Source organism: Lycorma delicatula, chromosome 8 (genome assembly GCF_047948215.1).
Source record: "Lycorma delicatula isolate Av1 chromosome 8, ASM4794821v1, whole genome shotgun sequence".
NCBI lineage: Eukaryota > Metazoa > Arthropoda > Insecta > Hemiptera > Fulgoridae > Lycorma > Lycorma delicatula.
In genome coordinates, this window is record NC_134462.1 from 9,752,864 (window position 1) to 9,776,784 (window position 23,921).

The 23,921-nt window shown below is 30.9% G+C and overlaps 1 protein-coding gene across 3 annotated transcripts in view; it reads left to right on the top strand.

The window, feature by feature from the left end:
• Tsc1 (tuberous sclerosis 1 protein hamartin) overlaps positions 1–23,921 on the top strand; it is a 92,106-nt gene that overhangs the window by 41,674 nt on the left and 26,511 nt on the right. For all 3 annotated transcript variants that reach the window (XM_075372478.1, XM_075372480.1, XM_075372479.1), the window contains 5 exons: positions 196–433; positions 8,988–9,256; positions 9,718–9,853; positions 14,253–14,372; positions 22,813–22,973. In XM_075372478.1, coding sequence (XP_075228593.1) covers positions 196–433; positions 8,988–9,256; positions 9,718–9,853; positions 14,253–14,372; positions 22,813–22,973 — 924 coding nt within the window. The remainder of the gene's footprint in view (positions 1–195; positions 434–8,987; positions 9,257–9,717; positions 9,854–14,252; positions 14,373–22,812; positions 22,974–23,921) is intronic.

Below are 23,921 nucleotides of genomic sequence, written 5' to 3' on the forward strand. Positions count from 1 at the left end.
ATACTTGTTAGAAGGTAGCTCTATACAAGTAAACAAAAAATTAATGAAGTTATTTTACTTTACATGTATAAATATATATTTTTAAATTTGTGTAGTATTTTCCTCTAAGCTGTCAGTTTAGTGCTTAAAGAATATTTTTAGTGCATTTTAATGCCTTTGTTTTATTATTTATAATATTTTTACTTGTCAATCTAGGGGAGCAGCATCAGTAGACATTGTGATAGTGTTCTTCAAGAATTTCATCATCATCATCACCATGATGATGATCATGAAGAGGTTGAGTGCTATGACGAATGTCAACAAGAAATTGGATCCCCTTGCACGTCTGGTGGCCTTCACATGCCTAATAGTCAGTCTATGAGAGATTTTGCTAGACGAGTTAACCGGTTGCGTTATTACAGCTATACTTGTCAAGGGAGTGAACCTCCTATAGGTCAGTCATAAGAAAATTAACTGATAGAGTAATTTGATAATACTGTGGAAAGTAATTTGTTTTAGTTACTTTCTATAAACTTAAGGGAGAAGAAATAGCATCTTATAACTATTCTAGTAATCGTGCAATTTATTTCATATTGGATAAATCATAATTGCATAATTACATTGTAATTTCTTATAAAAAAAGAAACAATTTTATAAAAAGGGAATTCATTTGTTATATTGATATCAAGTAAATAGTTTTTTAATTTTAACTATCTGTCTGTATTCATTATGAATGCCATCTCCTGCATTGCTAGTTTTAGCACAGTTAACATTGGAATTATTATTTACAAGCAAAAAGTTGAAAAATGTTTGAGCATTTTTAGTAAAATATTTAATGAAATAATTTTTTACCTGTTTAAACTATAGATTTTCTCACTATTTTAACAATTTCGTGCCAGAGAATAATTTATAAGTATTTTATACATCGAAGTAGTATCTACATTTCATTTAATTTTGCAGTATAGCAGAAAAAATTATCTAGTAAAATTTCCATGACTCACACTTTTAGCTCCAGAGCTGTCAATCTCTATCATTTTTGATATCCCTCAGTCACTTACAAGACATGTTATTGACCCATTTATCTAATGCATTCCTCTACATTTCTACATCATGCTTCTTTCTTTTTTCCTTGAAAAAAATATTCCTAAAATCTGTATGTTATCATAAAAAATAGAGCTGAGTTATCTTTTGACATAATTTTTTCCATACTCTTGTTGCTTAATTTTACCTATTAATATTCAAAGAAACATTAAAACATGGGATTTGGGAACATGGAAACATGGGATGGGATTTATAAATGTTGATTTTCAGATTTTAATAGTTTTAAGTTGACATAATAATAGGTATTCAGCAAGTTTGTTAGTAAAACTCAGTCTGAGAAAAAAGTTACAAAGGACATACAAAAATGAAAAAATATTTATTTTGTCAGCCTACAGTTAACATGAATTAACATATTGTGGAACACAATATTATATTTGTCGGAGAGGCGAGGAGATTTGTCAGGGATTCAACGTTTTGTGTTTCACTCATTTTTATTATTACAAGTGGAGAATATATAAGATTATAATAAAGTTCAATTAATAAAAATGAGTAGATAACTCGTACAATGAAATAATTACAAATGATAATTATCACTTATCAATAACTCAGTAGTACACGAATTATAATATAAGATTAATTTAATTTAGAATTCAAATAATATTAAAACAACTTGCGATAGACCGAGGCTCAGGGAAATAACAAATTCGCGATCACCAGGACGTCTGTTCGATCTGGGTTCCAAAGCAAGACTGCCTTTTCTCGATATTCTCAAATAATATGCCTACTGCATATTTCCTTTTCCTTATTAATTTTATGATACCCCTATCGTCCCGGGATCCCGACTACGTTGACAACCATGTGCCTACCTAGGCCTAAGCCTACCGCAATAAAACAATTTAAACCTTATTTTACAAAATATTACAAGTAATAGTACATTTCTTAAAACTACTAAAAATACAGATATTCTAAAGAATATTCTCATCGTTTTGTCGGAAGATACTCCACTGTACTTTATTCTCCGACATATTAATATAAAGAATATTTTCATCTATGGTTGTGATTACTTCTGTTATTAAACATCATAAATTGTTCAAGGAATTCAGATTCTTAGCAAAATTTTCACCTTTAATAAAACCTCTCAAAAAAAAAAAAAAAAAAAAATCTGCCAGTCAAATCTTGTCTTTCGTTTGATTAATCCATGACTAATCAAGCGTTTATAAAGACTCTTTTAAAAATTCCATGGAGCTTAAAGAATTCAGAATTTGAAGGCTTTACTTGAAATTTATAAAGATTCTTTTAAAAATTACTTGGAGTTTGAAGAATTCCATTGGTTTGAAGAGCTGTTATGTATGTGTTTCACAAACATCATTATTACAAAAGTAATATTAAGAAATCGTATTTACAATGACATTATCATCTGAATACTGTATTTACATTTGCATTTAAAGTTATGTTTAAACTATGATTTATCATATCGGGTACTTATTACAGTAGGTGTGTAGGCCACTGGATTTGTAGATCAAGAGATAGAAGTATTTGTATTCTCTTATGTGTCTGTAAAGTCACAGTCTTATGAACTAAAACAAGGCAAGATCAATAAATTTATTTGTTCGCTTTTTATTATAAGTGATATCTTTTTAAGATTTATAACTTTTTTCTGAGAAATGAACATTGGTAAACTAGACGGAGCATACAGGAAAGTAAGAAAATTTTGGGATACATAAATTAAAATGTAGTAATGTGTTAAACGAAGATGGTATACCGATTTATAATATGAAGGGCAAAGTCGATAGGTGGGTGGAATATATTGAAGAGTTATACAGAGGAATTGAATTAGAAAATGGTGTTATAGAGGAAGAAGAGGATGAAAGGGGAGAAACAATACTGAGATCTGAATTTAATGAGCATTAAAAAATTTGAATGGCAGAAAGGCTCTTGGAATAGACAGAATACCTGTAGAATTACTGCGCAGTGTAGGTGAGGAAGCAATTGATAGATTATACAAACTGTTGTGTAATATTTATGAAAAAGGGGAAGTTCCGACAGACTTCAAAAAGAGTGTTATAGTCGTAAAGAAAGCAGGAGCAGATAAATGTGAAGAATACAGAAAAATTAGCTTAACTAGCCATGCATCAAAAATCTTAACTAGAATTCTGTACAGAAGAATTGATAGGAGAGTGGAAGAAGTGTTAGGAGAAGACCAATTTGGTTTCAGAAAAAGTATAGGGACAAGGGAAGCAATTTTAGGCCTCAGATTAATAGTAGAAGGAAGATTAAAGAAAACAAATCTAACATGCTTGGCATTTATAGACCTAGAAAAGGAATTCGATAATGTAGACTGGAATAAAATGTTCAGAATTAAAAAAAAATTAGGATTCAAATACAGAGATAGAAGAATGATTGCTAACATTTACAGGAACCAAACAGCAACAGTAATAATTGAAGGACATAAGAAAGGGAGTCCGACAAGATGTTCCTAATCCCCGTTACTTTTTAATCTTTACATAGAACCAGCAGTTAATGATGTTAAAGAACAATTTAGATCCGGAGTAAAGTATAAGGTGAAAAGATAAAGATGCTACGATTTGCTGATGATATAGTAATTCTAGCTGAGAGTAAAAAGAATGTAGAAGAAACAATGAACGGCATGGATAAGTCCTACGCAAGAACTACCGCATGAAAATAAACAAGAAAAAAACCAAAGTAATGAAATGTAGTAGAAATAACAAAGATGGACCACTGAATGTGAAAATAGGAAGAGAAAAGATTATGGAGGTAGAAGAATTTTGTTATTTGGAAAGTAGAATTACTAAAGATGGACGAAGCAGGAGTGATGTAAAATGTCGAATGGCACAGGCAAAACAAGCTTTCAGTCAGAAATGTAATTTGTTTACATAAAAAATTAATTTAAATGTCAGAAAAAGATTTTTGAAAGTATATGTTTGGAGCATAGCTTTATATGGAAGTGAAACTTGGACTATCGGAGTACCTAAAAAGAAAAAAAATTAGAAGTTTTGTAATTTGCTGCTGTAGGACAGTGTTAAAAATCAGATGGGTGGATAAAGTGACAAATGAAGAGGTATTGCGGCAAATAGATGAAGAAAGAAGCATTTGGAAAATTATAGTTAAAAGAAGAGACAGACTTATAGGCCACATATTAAGGCATCCTGGTATAGTCGCTTTAATGTTAGAGGGTCAGGTAGAAGGAAAAAATTGTGCAGGCAGGCAACATTTGGAATATGTAAAACAAATTGTTAGGGATGTAGGATGTAGAGGGTATACCGAAATGAAACGACTAGCACTAGATAGGGAATCTTGGTGAGCTGCATCAAACCAATCAAATGACTGAAGACAAAAAAACCTTTTTCTGTTTGTAAAATATATGATGCGTGGGTTTTCAAAACAGATTGTAGTTTCTTTATATTATATGGCGTGATAGTGTTATTGTGTTTACATGAAACAATAAAATTTATTTCAATGACATTTTTTCTGTTAACAGTGAATCTTGTAATTAAAAGTAAAATAAATTGACAGAGCAAAGAAATTGTATATAACATGTTAAAATTTATGGAAGAAGAAGCTAAGCTCAACAAATCTAAGAAATCAGATGACGGTTTTCTTATTCCCTTGCAACAAGTTCTGATTTGTTGTAGTAAAGCTACTGGTGTATCCATTAGTGCGATGACGTGTATAAAAAGGGAAGCTGAAGACATGCTTTCAAATGAAAAGGGTGTGTCAGGTTTTTATACACCAGATAAAAATCACAAGAGACAAAAATCTCTTACAGTGATTGACAATTATCATTTCTCAGCTGTCAGAAGAATCATTCACAATTTTTACTTTGTGTTAGAGATTCTCTCTCGGGTAGTATCAATGTGGAGAATGGAGTACCACAAGGAAGTGTGTTAAGTGCCATCTTATTTTCTGTAGCCATCAATGGTATAACTACATGTGTGCATACATCTGTTTCATGTTCTTTATTTGTTAATGATATTGCTATGTTTATTGTGTCCTGTTCAACGACCACAGCCGAGAGACTGCTACAGCCACTATCTCACCTTGAAGCTTGGTCCAAGTTTATTGGCTTCTCATTTTCACCTGAGAAAACAAAATGTATAATCTTTTCTTGCCTGCGGACCCCTTTGTTCTAGAGAGCTAATTGCTATCTCTCCTGCTGTCAGATTTTTAGATTTATTTTTTTATAGCTGCCTTACATGGGTCAAACACATCAAAGAATTGAAAACAAGGTGCTCCAAACTCTTAAATATGCTGCAAGTCCTTAGCAATACCAATTGGAGTGCCAATTGGTACGTAGAGTTTTTACTATTCCTTGGTTTGTTTCCGTTTTGATTATGGTTGTGTCGCCTACTCTTCAGTGTGTAATACCGTGCTTAAATTGCCAGATGCTGTACATCATGCTTTCCTTCGGTTTGCTATAGGTGGCTTTAGATTAAGTTCTGTTGTAAGCATCCTTATTGACTGCAGTAAGCTATCACTTTGGAATAGACAGAACCAAGTACTAGCGTCTTATTTTGCCCGCCTGAAGGGACAGCCAAATCGCCCGGCTTTTGCCGCATTACTTTGAAATAATTATTTTCAAAGGTATAAGGACCGTCCATGTTCTATTGCACCTGTAGGTATTCGTGCCTGATGTCTACTACACCTTATGAATGTTGACGCACCTATTTTTCCTATTTATCCATGCTCATATCTTCCGTGGACAATTAACCTTATCAATTTTTTATTTGACCTCATGAAAAACAATAAAGCATCAACACCACCTATTTTCTTTCAGCAAATGCTTTACCATATTCTCTTGAAGGCAAACCCGGATGCAGTGGTACACACAGTTGAGTTGAAACAGAACAGTACCGTTGACTGCTCTTTTATTGTTAATAATTGAACCTGTATGTTTGGTCTACCTGGTATTATAAGTGTCTTTATTGCTGACCATATGCTATAAATAAGGTTTTGAATATCATTAACCCTAAGTGTCGTCGCCATGTGGGGATTCCAGGTAATGAATGTGCAGATTCTGCTGCTAAAGACACGTGTAGTCAACCATCCTTCACTACCCATGTTACTGCAGTCTGACTCTATTAACTGTGTGAAACACATTCTTCATGCAAAGTGGCAAGATGACTGGACGGCTATAGTAGATAACAAACTCTGGCATATTAAAGATTCTGTGTTCCCATGGGACTCCTCATACTGGAAAATTCATCATAAGGAGTTGGTCCTCTGCTAATTGCGGATAGGATATACGAGAGCTACTCATGGGTATCTGATGTCAGCAGTAAACTCACCAGTATGCATGTGATGCAACTGCTGCTTAACTGTGCACCACATTCTTGTGGAATGCATGTGTTATGCAGCCTTGCATTGTAAATTTAAATTTACGATGCAAAATAAAAAAAAAAGTTTTGAAGCAGATGTTTTCATTTCTTCAAGATGCTAATATTTTACGTACCTTTTAATAGCGTTTTAGATTTTTTGTGGTGGTTGTATGTTTTTGTGTTTTAATTTTTAATTTCAGTTTTTTGTTTTGTCTTTATTTTTAATATTTAGTTTATTTTGAAATTTTTCTTTCAGTTTTAAATAATTTTTTTAATTTCTTTATGTTTTAGTTTTTGATTCTATTAGGTTTTGTGTTTATGTTTCATGTTTTGTTTTCTAGGTGTTTTTATATAATTTTTAATTGTGAATTTTTAAAATTTAGTTTATTAAAACACATGCATCGTGTTGGGGCAATGATGATGCTAAAGTGTTTTTCATCCTACAAAACATAACACAATTTTTACTTGACAGATAAAACAGTACCTAATGTCAGAAGTCAAAAATTAAAAAATAAACTTCAAAATTATCTTTGTTGGCAAGGAGGAGAAATAAATTTAAAGACTATATTACATGATTTAGGATTTAAGTGGGTAAAAACAACAAATAATCAAAAATTGTTGAAGGAGAAACATGATAGAGAATTTTTTATTTGAAAGCCATTAAGAAATTTCTGGAAGAAAATAGACCTATCATATATTTAGATGAAAGTTACATTTTAATTTCATACTCATTTGCCAAATCGTGGGAAGATGGTAGCAGTGAGGAACTTCATTCACCAATTTTCAAAGGTGAAAGGGTCATCTTAATTCATGCAGTAGGAAAACACTACGGGTTTATTCCAAATGCCTTATTGACATATACCATTAGCTCAAAAACAGGCAACTACAAATATAATATGAACTACAGGAACTTCAAACAATGGGTTTCCAAAAAACTTTTGGGAAGATTGACCACCAAATTTTGTAGTAGTTCTTAATAACGCACCATACCATTGTTGCAAATAAGAAAATATTCCAAGTATGGAAACTCTTAAAGTAGAAATGGAGGAGTGGCTAGAGACAGAATATTTCCTTTGATAAACATATGATTAAAAGAGAGTTACTTCAGTTAATACAAGCATCAAATTCAGTTGTAACTTATTCTCTCAATAGAATTTTAAATGCAGAGGGTCATACAGTTCTTAGAGTGCCCCCGTATACCCACCGGCTTGGTCTAGTGGTGAAAGCATTTTCACCACTAGAAGTCAAGAGTTCCATCATTCAAGTCCTAGTAAAGTCAGTTATTTTTACACGGATTTGAAAACTAGATCGTGGATACCAGTGTTCTTTGGTGGTTGGGTTTCAATCAACCACACATCTCAGGAATGATCGAACTGAGACTGTACAAGACTACACTTCATTTACAATCATACTTATCATCCTCATTCATCCTCTGAAGTATTATCTGAAAGGCAGTTACCGGAGGCTAAACAGGAAAAAGAAAGACTGGCCCTGTATAACCTGGATTTAAATCCGGTAAACTAATTTAAGGAATAATAAAAGACTGTATGGGAGATCAAAACTTAACCTTTAAAGCAGCCGATATTATTGCCCTCATTGAACAAAAAGTTTCTTCTATTGATGCTAGTAATTAATCATCTAGCTAAATGGTAAAAGTTCTACTGATGAAACAGCAAGCGATACTGAAGATGAGATTCCATCAGAGATACTATCTGGAGTTGAAACAGATTCATAAATTTTGAATGTAGAACACAAATCTGTAATTTTGATTTAACTTAATTCAAATGTTAATGATAACTTATACGGGTATCTAGATTAGATTTATTTAAAGAATTAAAACGTTGTAATAATAGAATAACATATTCACTATTATTTAACATGTTACAGTAATTATACGTGTAATTTTATCTAAGTAATATGTATTTTTCCATGGAGTTTTTATATTTCATAATTTTTTGTAAAGGTGTTACAGATTACAGTTACATTTTAATTAATTTATTTTAATTTTCTTTCAATAGTAAAATTACCTAAATGAATGTTTAGGTTCATTTGCATATAACTTGTGATATTGTCACACTTATGATGATGTTGGATGATATTTAAGTGTGCAATATACTGCCCCTTGCATGGTAGGCTGCAATCGTTGAGTTTCACCGTGAAGGTGATGTCCACATAAATAATATCTTTACACCACTGTTGGTTAATTTCTCTTATCAAAAACTATCATTGTTCTTACACAGAGCAAAGGCTGGTAGAAGAACCTTGAATTTAGACCCTAGCCTGACCCTAGGCACCCTTTAGATAAGTTGCATTCATTACATTTTACTATTAACAGTTTTGCATTGGCCAGCTCAGATATTTGCATCAACAACTTTATTCTTCTCCAGAAATTTAATTTTATTTATTTATGTTCCAAAACCATCTAAGAGCACATTCAGAATTTCTTAAGAAAGTCTTTGCTCATCTCTAAGATTGTAAGACATGTAAAAATATCTAACTGAATCTTTTAAAATCAAGTTATCAGTTTTTATACAAATTTTGTTGGATAGTTGGAAAATTTCTGAAAAACTTTATCTGATCTTAAAGGTTGGAGAACACTTTTTTGGTTTTATTATTTTTTTATTATTTTAGTTATGACAAGTACTGGTAGCAGCCTCAGTGAGGGATCAAGTTTTCCAGCTGATGCTAAAGTCCGCAGAGCAATATCATGCCCTGAAATGAAAAAATCAGTCTCAGTCTTATCAGCTGGAGATAGATTACCGCTTGATGAAAATGAAGAAGATGAAACGCATTTAGTACCGATGGCAAGGATCGAATGTCTTGACTCAGATGGTGGAACTTCAAAATCAGATCAGTTATCATTGACTGTTAATGGCCATAGCTCAGGAATATCATTGACGGTAATTAAGCATTACTTTTTTTTTGTAACCTTTAATTTTTTTTTTATTATATTTCTTCATATTCTGGTTTCTTGAGTAATAGTTTATTGATTTTCAGAATTACCTGAACTTATGCAACTGTGAATTCCTGGCCGTAATTTCCATATATGAGAAAAATTCATTATCTTTGTGAGAAGATTATTGTTAATGAATGATTTTTCATGGTTAATTTAATGATTTGAAAAATTTATGATATAAATAAATTAAATAGTGTTTCAGCCCATGTCATAGACAGACTAATACATTTTTTGTTTATGGCTGAGCAACCCATATCATATACATGGGTTGCTTTAAATAGTTTAGATTTATACGTGTTTGTAAATATCAATCATGTTATTTCTCTATAACTGATAATTTAGTAGAAGTTAGGTGTTGATTTGTTACTAGATGTTCATCAGTATTTATTTTTGCTTGTTTCATAGGAAGTAACATCATACCACAAATCACGCAAGAGGCTTACTAGTAATAGCACACAGACTGAAAACGCTTTACCATATGAGCACTTATTCCTTAATGTCTTCCCAAGTATTGAGCAGCACCTAACCCCTCCTCCGCCAGGTGAGTACACTGTACTATGTTCTAATATGCTCTACTATTATAAATGTTAATCTTTTAAGAAGAAATTAAGGTTTTATAGTAAAATAAAAACTGAAAAGCTTTTTATCCTTTTGTTAATATTTCTAATTTATTAGAATTGGATTATGATTTAGATCCAAGTACTTCTCAAGAAGGCACCAGTTAAACTAGGACTGGGTCCTGAAGAAGATGGTAAATATCTTGATCAGAGGTAGTTCTTTTTGGGTTGATTGTTTCTTTCTTCTCTCCCCTTTCCTTATCTTCATACCTTCTTCCTTGGATAAATACCTTTAGAATTGGGTCTGGCACCATCCAGTCGCTTTCCAGTAGCCAGTAAAACAGCCATTTCTTTAGAGTTTAGTGGTCAACAATACATATTGCTAACAAAATACACAGTTGAAATTGTTTGTGGAAATTTATTTTGACTCAGATAGTTAAAAAGAAACTTTAAATAATGTTTTTTTTTAATGAGCAAGCCCTTTGTATATTTAGATTTAAATGTTAAAATTTTTTAGTTATGAAAACTTTTCCAAAAGCCTGCCATTTTTTTGTTAGTCAAGTACTCTACAAGCCATAACTTATCATAATGGTAACTTACTTGTTATTGATATATACAGAGTATTATAATTGTTCTTGGAAGAAACTTTTCAGCAAAACTGTGAACTAGGTTTGAGACTTAAAATTTTCATATGTTTACTCCAGAGTAGGGAACAGTCCACATCATTTAAGAAGTAGTAAGGAGGTGAAGCAGATGACAGCTGGACCAGAATCAAAAAGGAGTGAAGTACAGTTGAAATTTGTTATTTATTTATTAATTTTCATACATAATTACATATTTCAAATTTAATAATAAAATTCAATAAATCAATTTCTGCAGTATAACATAAAATGTGTAATTTTGTATAGAAATTCTAGAAAAATACTGTTTATTAAAAATACAAAAAGAAAAACTAATGATTTCAAGTAAACTTCTCTTCAAAAACTTCAAAAAACTTCTATTGCTTGAAACTATTAATGAATTATGAATATTGAATCTATAATGTTTAATTTGCAGTACACTAATATTTATGTCATTACTTATAATTATAAGATGTTTGTTTTGTAACAAATTGTAAAAAATCTTAATGACAACAATGTGGATCAGCATATACTGGTATAGACTTTTTAAAAGTATCATTAAAAATAAAATAGGTCAGACACTAAATAGGATGCTATTTAACAAATAAATAAATAAATTTGTTAATATAACAGGAGACAAAAGAGCTTAAAGTATAATGAATTAGGTCAACTACTATTCATGATTGAGACAGGGAATTTGTTATGTGTTATTAATATAATGTCATCAAAGAATTTAAAGCATTTTTTAAAAAATTAATTATGTATACTATATTAACTATACGGAGTAGTATAACTTCCAAGTACAATTCAATCTTTAAAATAACCTTTAAGAAGGAGCAAAAATTATATGCCCGGTGGTGAAACAAGTAAGACAAAGTATCTATAGGTAGGACCATCCAAGAGAAGAAAAGTTATGAGTTATTAAGACTACTTGAAAGTAATTTGAAAATGTAAAGAAATTCTAGGGCAGTAGTAAAAAATTAAAAGTAATTTTGTGAAGCATTAGAAGAGTGCAAGTGGTAGGTAATTATTTGTAGTGATTTGTGTAGTGGACTCCAAGCTTTGGAAGATTTATATTCTAGACATTGTATTGTCATCAAAATTCATAATACAAATACCGAGTTGAATCGTCACAACATACACAAGTTTCTGCTGATCTCTGGCCATGTGGGAATCCCAGATAACAAACGTGGATTCTGGTGCTAAAGATGCATGTAGCCAACTGTCTTTCACCACTCATGTAACTATTAATGCTTTTATTAATTCTATTAAACATACTCTTCGCAAGGTGACTGGACTACTACAGTAAATAATAAATTATGGTACATCAAAGATACTGTGCTGCCATGGAGCTCTTCAATCTGGAATTACTGTCGAGAGGAGGTTATTATTAGCTGTTTACAAATAAGGCGTACTAACCCCCCTTACATATACATCTTAGGTGTCCATCTTACATATGGACACCTAATGAATCAGACAGATAAACCCATTAGTGTTAACTGCAACTTTTAAATAACAAAATGTCACATCCTTGTGAATTGTCTGTGCTATGCGGCATTGCATTGTAAATTTAAATTAGGAGCTAACATCCAAGATATTCTAGGAAACAATACAATGATACTATGGAATATCTTGTTTCTTAAAGCTGTGCATTTGTATTCAACTATTTAATAAATACTGAAATATGTTTTTGTTTATTATATAAATATTGTATTGTTTGTTCAGGGCGATTATAATGCAAAAGCGTTTTTGTCCTCAAAAAAAAAAAAAAAAATGTGTTTAGCAGCAAATAAATGAACATAAATGCTAAAGTAAGAATTTATTAGAACTTGACATGATTAATATAGAATCATGTACTTGGCTTTGTATAGTGAAGAATCTGGGCTGTAAAGTGATAAAAGAGCTCTCAGGATATTTGAAATATAAGAATTTATGGATCTTTGTAAAAAAACAAATGAGTAGAGGATCAACAATACATATTATCCTCAAAACAAATATTATCTCTCAAAACAAATCTGAGAGCTCAGTGAGTTTATAGAAAAGGAAGATTTAAAACAAAATATTGTGCAGTTGTGCACAAGAAGACTGAATTTTCATTATTTGATTTTGTTTCCTTTTAAAAAGGTATCAACTCATTCTAATCTAAATTTTTTCAAAAAAAAACCTTTGATACATAAAAAATAGTTAGTTACACATCAAAAATGCACTACAATAAAAAATTAAAAAATAAAAATTTCAGTACTTGGAAAAATATGTCATTTTAATTCAACAACAGATACTGCAGATAAAGAAACATTAATTTTCTAACTTGCAGCATCATAACAAACTAAAATAGCATAATATATATTTTAAAAATAACATAAATATATAATGAAATCACAATATAAATGAATGGTATTTTCATACTCCTCGTACTTTTCTTCTAAAAGTCTATAAAAATATAATTTTAATGACAGTAACTGTATGGTTATTAGCCAAATTAATTAATTAGGTATTAATCAAATTAATTAATGTGGCTAATTAATTAGTAATTAGCCAAATTAATTTATTAGTAATAAGTATTAACAGGTGGTAAAGCTGCAACCTGTGTTATTTAACTTTAGCAACCTATAAGAACTGGTTTATTAAATATTATTACTTTACCATCAGTATCTTAAAAACCCTTTAATCTCTGTAAGCTGCTACGTGAGATTTTTCAGGGGTTACAAGACCGTCAGGTTGTAAGGATGTAGATTTCCATCTTACCCAAGAGTATTTAAGTTTCATTATGGAACATGGACAATTCAGTGACTTAGCCATATGAAAAAATAGATAGAGGTAGGTTATCAAAAATTATTCTAAGAGAAAAGTTAATTAACAGGGGAAGAAATATACATGAAGGTATAAATGGTTAATTAGGTTACAAGCTTTTAATTGATTTGGATGGGTCAGTAAAAGCAAATTTCAGCTTAGAGTTACGGAGAGGTGTAATGGTGCCAAGGCTAATCATAAGTTGTAATGTTATAAAGTGAAACACTTGTGACACCTCTGGATATTGTTAGTGCTGACCTCCATTTTTGAGTGGTAGGATCTCTTTTATTTTGCATTTATAAGTTCAAATCAGACTTTGCATTTTCCACATGCTATAAAATCCATTTCTCATCCAGAAATGTTAATGTATTATAATTTGATTTCAGTATGTAGTTACATTGTTTTTATTTATGGCATAAAAAAAAGAGCAATATTTTTTCAAACTATTTATTGATATAGCTTGGCTGAATCATCAGACCTATTGTGTTTTAATTAGATTCAAAATGATGAAAAGGCTTTACAGTTTGTGCACTATTGTGTATTGTACATCATTTCTTTCCACTAAATTAATCTACCAATTGTAATGTTTCATAGTGTGTTTTATTAGCTGTACATTTATTTTCTGTAAAGCTTATTCCATTTTCTGTAGGTAAAATAAAAATTAATCTGGATAACTATCAATTATTCTCAATTCATGTGATATACATTAGATTCACTGGAAGTTAAATTGTTCACTTTTACTCATAATTAATTTGACGAAAGAATTGATTGTTTTATTTGAGATTAAAAAAATATTTAACTTCTTTTTTTTTCACTGTTATGTCAATATCTTTTAATTGCGAGCATACTGTGAATCCGGACATGCATGTGTATGCTTGCACATGTAAAATTCATTTCAAACACATTGACTGCTAATCATTATATTTAATTTACATTATGTTACTTGAATTTTTAAATTTATGATTCGTTTTAGATTCATGTGGTACACCATCACTGTTTCCAAATAAAACATCACAGTTTTCACCATATGAGGCAGTTGAAGCATACATAGAAACTGCTGTCCAGTGTTATGATAACAAGAAATCAAAACAAGGTATTTGTTTTTAACCTTTAATATTTTTATAGTCTGTATAAATAAACTTCAGGTATCACAAACAGGTATTTCCATAATTATTATTATTATTGTTATTTTTTGTTTATTAATTTGTTATGCTGTAACAAGAGTAATGTAGAAGATAGCATTTCATAAGTGAGGATGGGAAGAGTCCCTCTTACTAAAAAATGATTTCTGTTAGCTGTTATTAAATCTCTTAAGATATTTGCTATAACATTCGTTAAATCAAGTAAATATGTAAATCTCCATATTTATATAATGTGTAGAAGTACATTTTTTTTTTTAGTAAATATAATTCAGTTAAATTTTTTATTAGGATATTTCTGTATATGTGTGTGTGTGTGTGTGTGTGTGTGTATAAATTTCTGCAAAATCAAATAATTCATCAACATACTGACCACTGTGCCAATTAAACTCAAAAAGCAACAACTTAACCACCAAACGCAGTAAGAGAAATATATAAAAAACTAATACCAATAATTGACTTTTGCAGGATCCCACATCAACATTTGTATGTAAAAACCTTTTTGTATAATTACATTTTAAACATAAAAATATTAAAAGATTAAAATACAAACACAAATGCAAGGCATGTGTTCAGCCAAATACAATACTGATACTATTTAAGTAATGATTTACTCTTTGTATTTGTATTTTAATCTTTTATTTTTTAACCTTTTAATAATTTTATGTTTAACATGTTCTTATACAAAAAGTTTTTTAATATAACTGATGATGCGGGATTCTGTGAAAGTACTTTTGTAGAAAATCAACAAAATAAGGTAAGATATTTCTTAATAATTCTGTACTTGGGTGGATCAAGTTGATCTACATTATATATTCATTAGTACAGAGGTGATATGGGTTTGAAAGGATTGATTTTAGAAAAATATATATGCACACATATTTGTTACTAGATTATAGTTTTTATTATAATGATTGTCATTTTGGTTCATTTAAAATATTTCTCTGTATTAATGTTATTCACTATGATATTCCATGCACTATAGAAACAGAAATACCATTAATATACCAAAACTTGTGTATAATCATCTAAGGACTAGTGTCACATGTATAAGACAAAGAAAGTCTGTTTTGAATTTGCCGCCATGTAAACAGATGGTGCTTGCATAGCTGATGTATTTCAGTCAATAGTCAGCTATTTTAGCAATAGTTTAGTCATTTAGTAGTTTATGTTCATCTATTTATAATGCTATAATTTCTGATCCGGCCGAGTGTGAATTACAAGGAGTAATCTGATGTTTGATGGAAAAAACATTCTGCAGTTGAAATTCACAAGCAAGGTTGAATATTGTTAGTGATGCTGAAGTAAGACAATGGTGCTCCTTTTCATTTCGAGAAAGGAATGAACAATTATGATGAAGAATGTAGTGGCCAGTTGTCTGTAATAACAGATGATTTGATTGAAAAAGTAGATGTAAAGGTTTGAAACATTTCACCATATCACACAGTTGTCTTTGATGTTTCATGATCTTTGATTTAAGAAGTTTTGACTGAAAAATAGTATGCCAGATGGGTGCTCAAGATGTTACTTGAGACACACTAAGAAAAAGTCTTGCTGCAACACTGTAATTTTTGCGCTGTTATGAAAATGAAAGTGTTGAATTATTTGATCACATTGTTACCAGAGATGAAACCTAGATTTCTTATTTGAATGTAGTGACAAAGCATCAGTCAGTGCATGGCATTCATAATCTCTTAGGTAGAAGAAGTTCAAACAAGAATGTTCAATAAAGAGGCTTATGTTTATTGTTTTTTTGGGACAAAAAGAAAGTTGTCTTGCTTGTCCAATTTAGTGATCACTGAACTACTATGAATGATGATATATATTTGAAAAACTTTAAAAAATCTTAGAGGAGTTATAAAAAAGAATGACAGGATGCTATACTGCAGGATTTTGTTTTTGCATGGCAAATCAGACAATGAGGCTATTGGAAAATCTTCAATCTTTCACCCTATAGTCCTGATTTAGCTCACAGTGATTATTTTCTTTTCTTCACCTTGAACAGTCATTTGCATCACAAAGGTTTAATAGTGACAGTGAATTGAAAACTGGTGTTACTGCATGGCTTAAGTTGCCAGTGGCAGAACTTCTGGAGGGATTAAAGAAAGTAGAGAGAGAAATGCTATGAAAAATGTGTGTTGAAGTTGAAGGCAGTTATTGAAATATGTAGTAAATAAATGTAGTTTTTATGTGCAAGTAATAAATCTTCATACTTTTCAGTTTTGTTTTTGATGTGACAACATCTTATAAATCGATGAACGCCGGCAGCATGCACGAAAAAGCATGACTCATTGTCCCGTTCCGCCTGAGCTGAGCGTACAAGCAAGAGAGAGGCATGATCGGCCTAAGCGTTTGGTTTGTGCCGCATCCATCTCTCTTCCACTCGAAAATAATGATAATTCAGTAATAATGATTCAATTCAATTCATAAAATTATGCAATTTTTCATCAATGTTTTTTTTCAAACTTTCTTGCTGTTGTTCATTTCTCAAAAAACATGTGTTTACTTCATAAGGATAACAAGTTTTTTTTTTTTTTGCGACATTACAATCAAAGGTCGACGAATATTGTCGACCTTTGCAAGACGTCATACTCAAATCTCGTGCGAAACGTAGTTCCACACATACCAGTTTTTTTTATTTCAAAATGGACCTTACTTTAAAAACATGCCTCGTGTGTGACAGCTACTAAGTATCTGTATAGTTTACTGCCCTAAAAAATTGTCTTCAAATCCTATGAATGTAATGTTATCAATGTCGTTTATAAACAGTCATAACAAGCCTGCTGCAGCAATACTCCATTTTTGTTTTATATGGGGGTCCCAATATTTAAAATTAAATTTTATTTAGTACTGAATTGGATAATCGATACATGTTTAAATTAATAATATTATAATTTATCAGAAATTAATGTCTATTTTTTTATAGACATAAAGAGGTTGTGTTTTAAAGAAAAGATTTCATAAAATTTTGTGTTGAATAAACAAACTAAAATTGTATACTGGATTTCTAATTCTAAAACACGTTAAAAATGGAAAAAATAATGTTACTGAAAACTTGCCCATGTACTTTTAACTTAGAAATCGTATACATTACGTCCTACCCCCACTAAAGGGTATTTGTATATGTATGTGTCCCCCTTAGCTTAGCACCAGAATGTACCAATCACTAGCGGAAAATCCTGATTCGTTAGTACATCGTGGAAGTCAGTTGTATACTTGTTATATTATTATATATCGATATACCGTATATATATATATATATATATATATATCAAAGTTTTGGGAAAATTTAGTACTTTTTAACCAGATCTGAAGTTTTGGGCGAAAATTGCAAATATTTCAAACGGTTGGTCCTAGTGCTCAGAAAAATTTTTTCAACCCCTTTGTGGACAACACATCCATCCCAGTGGTACCCGTCAGATAATAATATTTTCAAGTGCCCCAGGGCGCTGTTCGGAGAAGGTTGGTGAGGGGGTGTGCGATGGGGTGCCACTGTAATATCTTGGCAACTGCTTATCTGATTTTCACAATTCAAACTGCGTATGTATCAGCAGGTTGAACGCTAATTGTTTACCACATCAGGTACACTCTTGATTGACTGGATCTTGGTTATCCAGAAATTAAATCGTTTAGTCCTATGTTTTGATTGCATTCGCCCACCGTAAATCATACCGATCTGATCTTTCGTTAAATACACTCAAACCTGTGCGCTAGCACAGCTGTAAACTATAATCTTATCAGGAATAAAAAGTTGCAAATAAAAAATATATAAAAAACTTTTTAAAACACCACTCTTAAATTTAACACACTAAAATTTAAAAAATAATTAAGGGCAGTTTCTCAGAATGGATTTGACAACAAGCTTTGATGGTGATATGTAAGATTATGTGGTGGAAGTGATAGCTTCAAATTAAAAATTTGATGTTTTTGCCAATTTTTTCTTATGTGTGATGAATGGCCAAAAGAGGGGTGCAAACATGCATAAGAAAAAATGGGCAAAAACATTAAATTTTTAATTTGAAGCCATGACTTTCACAATCTTACATATCACTATCAAAGCTTGTTGTCAAATCTATTCTGAGATACCGTCATGAAATTATTTTTTCCCTTTTAGTGCGTTTAATTTAAGAGTGGTGTTTTAAAAATTTTTTTATTGTTTTTCTTCATAAAATAATGAACTATAACCAAAAAGTAGGCACCGGAATGTACCGATTAGTAGCAGAAAATCCTAATTCGTTAGTATCAATTTCAGAGTTAAATTTCTAATTTAACTTTCTTGTATCAATTTTCATCATTCAAAAAATATTATTTTTACACAAGAGGTAATTAATTTTGGACACCTTATATTCCCATTCCGAGTTGCCGGCCTGGAGGGCCTAGCTGTGGAAGTATGCCGTAGGCATGCCCTGCAGCCACTATTAAACTAAAAGAAATTGTGTTGTACAATACAGTTTTGATTATATTATAAAATTGTTTTTAATCTTTGCGCCACATACTGGTGGTCTTTATAATTAATTAATAATGTGTAACATTTTAATAATTTTTTAAAAACCATTTGTATTTCTTTACCTTTTTTTTCTCCAGTTACAGATATATTTTTCATATAGATGTTGGTTCTCTATTCTCTCTTTCTAGGAAGGATCTAATAATTTCTATTGATACAGAGTCTGTTTTCATGAATATAATATATTTTTTAAATTATTAACAGTATGTGATGGATGCAGTCAAGATCTATTATGTTTTATGTAAGCTTGATAATCATGAAGCTTAAAATTGTTTTAATTTTGCAGAAAACAGTAATTAGTACTTTCTAGTCCTTTCTAGAAACCAAACCGTAATTTAAAATATCATTTATTTCAGTAATCTGTATCATAATCTTCATTATTTATCATTGCTTTCTAATGTGAGGCATACATTTTTTCATTCTGCAGTCGTGCATCTAAGTAAACAAGAGATAGGCAGGAGCCAGGTCTGCATGTCATGCAATTGCACTGCCCCCCTACCACCCTCTGCCAATCCCAACTCCATTGTACCAGTCTGAACTGAGCTATGGGCAGTTGAACATGGCTGCTACAATTGATGCTCCTGCCAAGTGTGAGTTGCAAACTGTGATATGTTTTCTGTGAGTAGAAGGAGGTAGTGCTGCTGAAATCCATTGCAGAATAAGCCTAGTGTTTGGTGAAAACTTTGTAAGTGATGATAGTATAAGGGAATGGTGTAGGAAAGTTAAAGAAGGGCAAACGGATGCCCATGATGAAGGTGGGCAATGATGAAGTCTGTTGCTATTGTACGCCTCGTTGACTGTATTGATGATTTTGTCTGCGACAAACAGAGATTTACAATAAGTGAACTTTCTGCTGAAATTGCAAGGTCTTCTCTGTACACAGTTGTGACTAAAAAAGACCTAGGATACCGGAAACTGTGTGCATGTTGGGTTCCTAAATTGTTGAATGACAATCACAAAATGCAGTGAATGATGTTCGCTTTGAATGTTTCTTATGCGTTACGATAATGAGGAGGAAGAGTTTTTAAAGTCTATCGTTACTGGTGATGACAATTGGATCCAGTATGACAATCCAGAAATCAAATAACAGTCTAAGCAGTGGATGCACACTTCTTCGTCAAACAAGCCGAAATAGTTCAAACAGACACTGAGCAACAGGAAAACAATGGCCACAGTTTTTGGGACCATAAAGGTGTCATGGTGGAATTTATGGTCCAGAGAACAATAATAACAAAGAAGTTTATTGTAAATCTTTACGTCGTCTCTGCAGAGCAATCCAGAACAAACAAAGAGGCGTGCTCTCATCTGGCATGGTTTTGATCCATGACAATGCACGACCATATTATGCCAATGTGACATACGTTGAAGACCTTCTCAGACAATTCAAGTGGGAAGTTTTCGACCATCCAATATAGTCCAGATGTAGTACCTAGTAATTTTCACTTCTTTTGAGAATTGAAGGCATGGTTGGGCAGACAACACTTCTCTACCAATGAAGAACTTCAGGAGGCTGTCAAGATGTATCTCTCTGGTGCCAACTTCTTTGAAGAGGGCATCAGAAAGCTGGTGTCATGATATGATAAATGCCGCAATTGTTTTGGCGATTATATAGAGAAATAAGTTAGATACTACCTAACTTTTAGTAATAAAGTCATTTTATGTCGATGTGCATTTTTTTTATAGCTCAACGGAGGTTGAAAAAAAAAACAGCCCTCATATTATTTTGTTGATAGTTATGTAGCTCTCAACACATAATATTTCTGCTTTATTTGAAATTTTATGTACATCCCAGTAATCCTGTTTAGAATTTATCTTTGGAAAGGATATTTCAGAAGGTGGATTTTTCTTGGTAGCATATACTGTCTTGCTAATAAAGAAAAATACAGAGCTGGCTGATGAGAGAAAACACATACATGAGTTTGAGTTATTAAAATTCTGTAATTATAAATATCTGTTTCATGAAAGTAACAAACCCAAACATAGCAGCATGATGATTCTAATTTAATTTAATTTTGTGCAATCCAACCAAGAAAAAAAGCTTTACTTTTAACATAGAAGTGAAGTAAAATAACTATTTAATACAAAATTAGAAAAGTATGATAAAGTTATGTATTTATCTTTTTAAATTTTAAGAAAGTACATTACTTCTGTATTAAAATTTCATCAAGTAAAACAGTGAAAATATTTGCTACCTAAATGTATTCTTCAATGCTCGATAAGCTGCTGTCTGTTGAACTATTGTCATCGTTCCCCAAATTTTTCACAATATCTTTAATATTTTTACACAACTGTCTTCTTCCCTTGCTTCTTTCTTCATTAATTATATGTTAATATAATTTTTCCAAGCATGTACATCGACTCTTAACACCTATCAGTAGATTTTTTATTTCACTTAAATGTGTTATTACTCCCAATGTAGCCTTTGACTTGTGCCCATATCAATTCTATCAGGTTAAAATTGGAATGGTATGGGAAGACACAACACAACACAATTTTTTAGTTTTGTTATTTAATTTACTTTGTATTGAATGTATTTATGTTTAACTTATTTTTATAATCTTCTTTATGTTCTACTTTTAACATGTCTTTGGTATAGGCGACTTTCTTTGATTTTGACCATTCGGCAATTTCTGATTTTTGGGTAAAAGTGTTTGGAATTTTTTCATTTTCAGGTGATTGTAAGGCGCACTATGACAAATCCTTCAGCAACAATTTTGACACTTTTAAATTACTGCATAAAATTGTTAGCATTCATTTCCTTGTGATACTCTTAGGAAGATGTGGTTTCAAATACCCATAAACCACCATTCATCTAGATAATAAACTGTCTTAGTCTCTTCATGAAATCACTTAATTGCTCTTAAATATTCTCTATGCCATGAAATAATATCTTTGCATTCAATGAATAAAGAATTATTTTTTCTGGACACGAAATGAAAATTCATTTATTTTAAAACATGATGTAGTGTTCTTTTAGAAAAATTTGGCAATTCAGAATCTGTATTCGTGGCATTTAATATTTTATTCAAGTTAGAAAGTTCATTACTGAAATAAAATGAATGGACTTTTTTTCTGATAGCGGTTTTAGTAGAATTGTCCCAACTTTTCAATTGTTTTCACATGCTTTTAAGTCTTTTTAGGGCTAACATGCTTACCATCAATTTTATGTTTCTTATATTAAAAATTGTTCTTTCACTAACACATGTTGCTTTACTTGCTTTCCAAAAGCATTGTCTCTGACTGCAGTTTCAGGATTATCCTGTTTTAAAGTTACGTATATGTTGCTGATTTCTTCTTTTTTTTTGGAGCTACTCAAGGGTTTACCTGATTTATATGCTTCACTACAGAATCACTTATTGTTGAAACCTGATTGCCTCAAAAACACAGGGTAAATTAAAATTAATGAAAATAACACTGAATAAAATTGTTATAAAAATGAACTATAAAACTGTATCTTACTGTATGGAGTAACACAGACTGAAATAATTTCACTGAACTGAATAATGATGTTAAGCATTGCAATTGATATTATTGTTAAACATCAATAATAAAGACTTAACAAAATTTTTAATTGCTTGTCATCGAAAATTCTTCTACCTCCATAGTCTTTTCTGTCCTATTTTTATATTCAGTGGTCCATCTACATACATGGCATTTAACACAATAAAAAAATAGCATTCTTTTATTATTTAACAATATGGCTACTTAACATAATTATACCCATGGTGTTCTTGTTGATCTAATAATGAGACAAAATTATGATAAATTAAATTATTTTTAAAAATCTTGTATCATATTGTTGATTATTTTTTTATTTATTTAATTTTTGTTTTAATATACTTGCACACTAGTTCAGAGCGTTGTGAACATTGTCTAATTTCTTTTAACAGGTACAGAGAATGAATTAAAGTTATGTAAAGATCAGTTGGTGCTATTAAATTTACAACTTCAATTTGAGAGACACCGTAGGGAAGTGCATGCTGAGCGAAATAGAAGGTTGCTTGGAAAATCAAGAAATAATCGTGCCTTGGAAGAGTATAACTCCGCTCTGGTACATTGAGTTTTATTAATATTAAAAACTAAACAGAATTATTGTTAATTTGCATGAGTTAACATGCAATTATTGAAAGAAATGTAATGTTGACAAGAATTTGATATTTAACTGTAATAGTATTGTAATTCCTTTAATTACTATAGTTTATTTTATAAACTGCTAACATGGATTTAGGATATGTATTTGTTTCTTATTTATTTACTGCCTTTGTATAATGTTGCTTTAATCTGCGTTGTCATCACAAAGATTTCTATTTACTTAAAAATTAAAATTAATTTAAACAATCACAAATTAAAAACTAATTATCTTTTATTTAAAGCATCCCATTTGTAGTAAACCAGTTGCAAGCATCTTCATTAGTTACGTATTAGTTAAATGGTTCAGTTAAGTGAACTAGTTTATTATTGTCCTCTTCTAAATCCCTCTAAGGACAGTGAATGAATTGTATTCAGTCCATAACATTATTTTTGCCACAATGTCCATGGGAAGTCATTTATATGACAAACAAGAAAGGTTTCATTGTAGATGCTGTAGTACACCCAACTCCTGTTTAATATACATGTGACTGATTTTCTTAAATTTCTATTCATTGTCATCTGTTGGCAAGATAAAAATAAATTGTAAAATTAATCGTTTATGGTGTAATAGACCAATCTCTTTTATTGAAATGTTGATGTCCAACTTAAACAAAACCTTTGACTACAAACCATAATGTTAAAAATGATTTCTAAAAATTTTCCATAGTGCTTGTACTGACATAATTGTTAAACTACTAATTTTGTTACAGGGAATGATTATTTAAAAATATTCCATCTTTTGATTTTCAATAGAAATGGCAAATTTTACAGAGTAGTAATTTATTATGTCAAGTAAACAATTTTGTATTTGTTGTGTCTTTATATTTTCTAAACAGATTAACTGATGTATGGTGTGCTAGTCAGCATT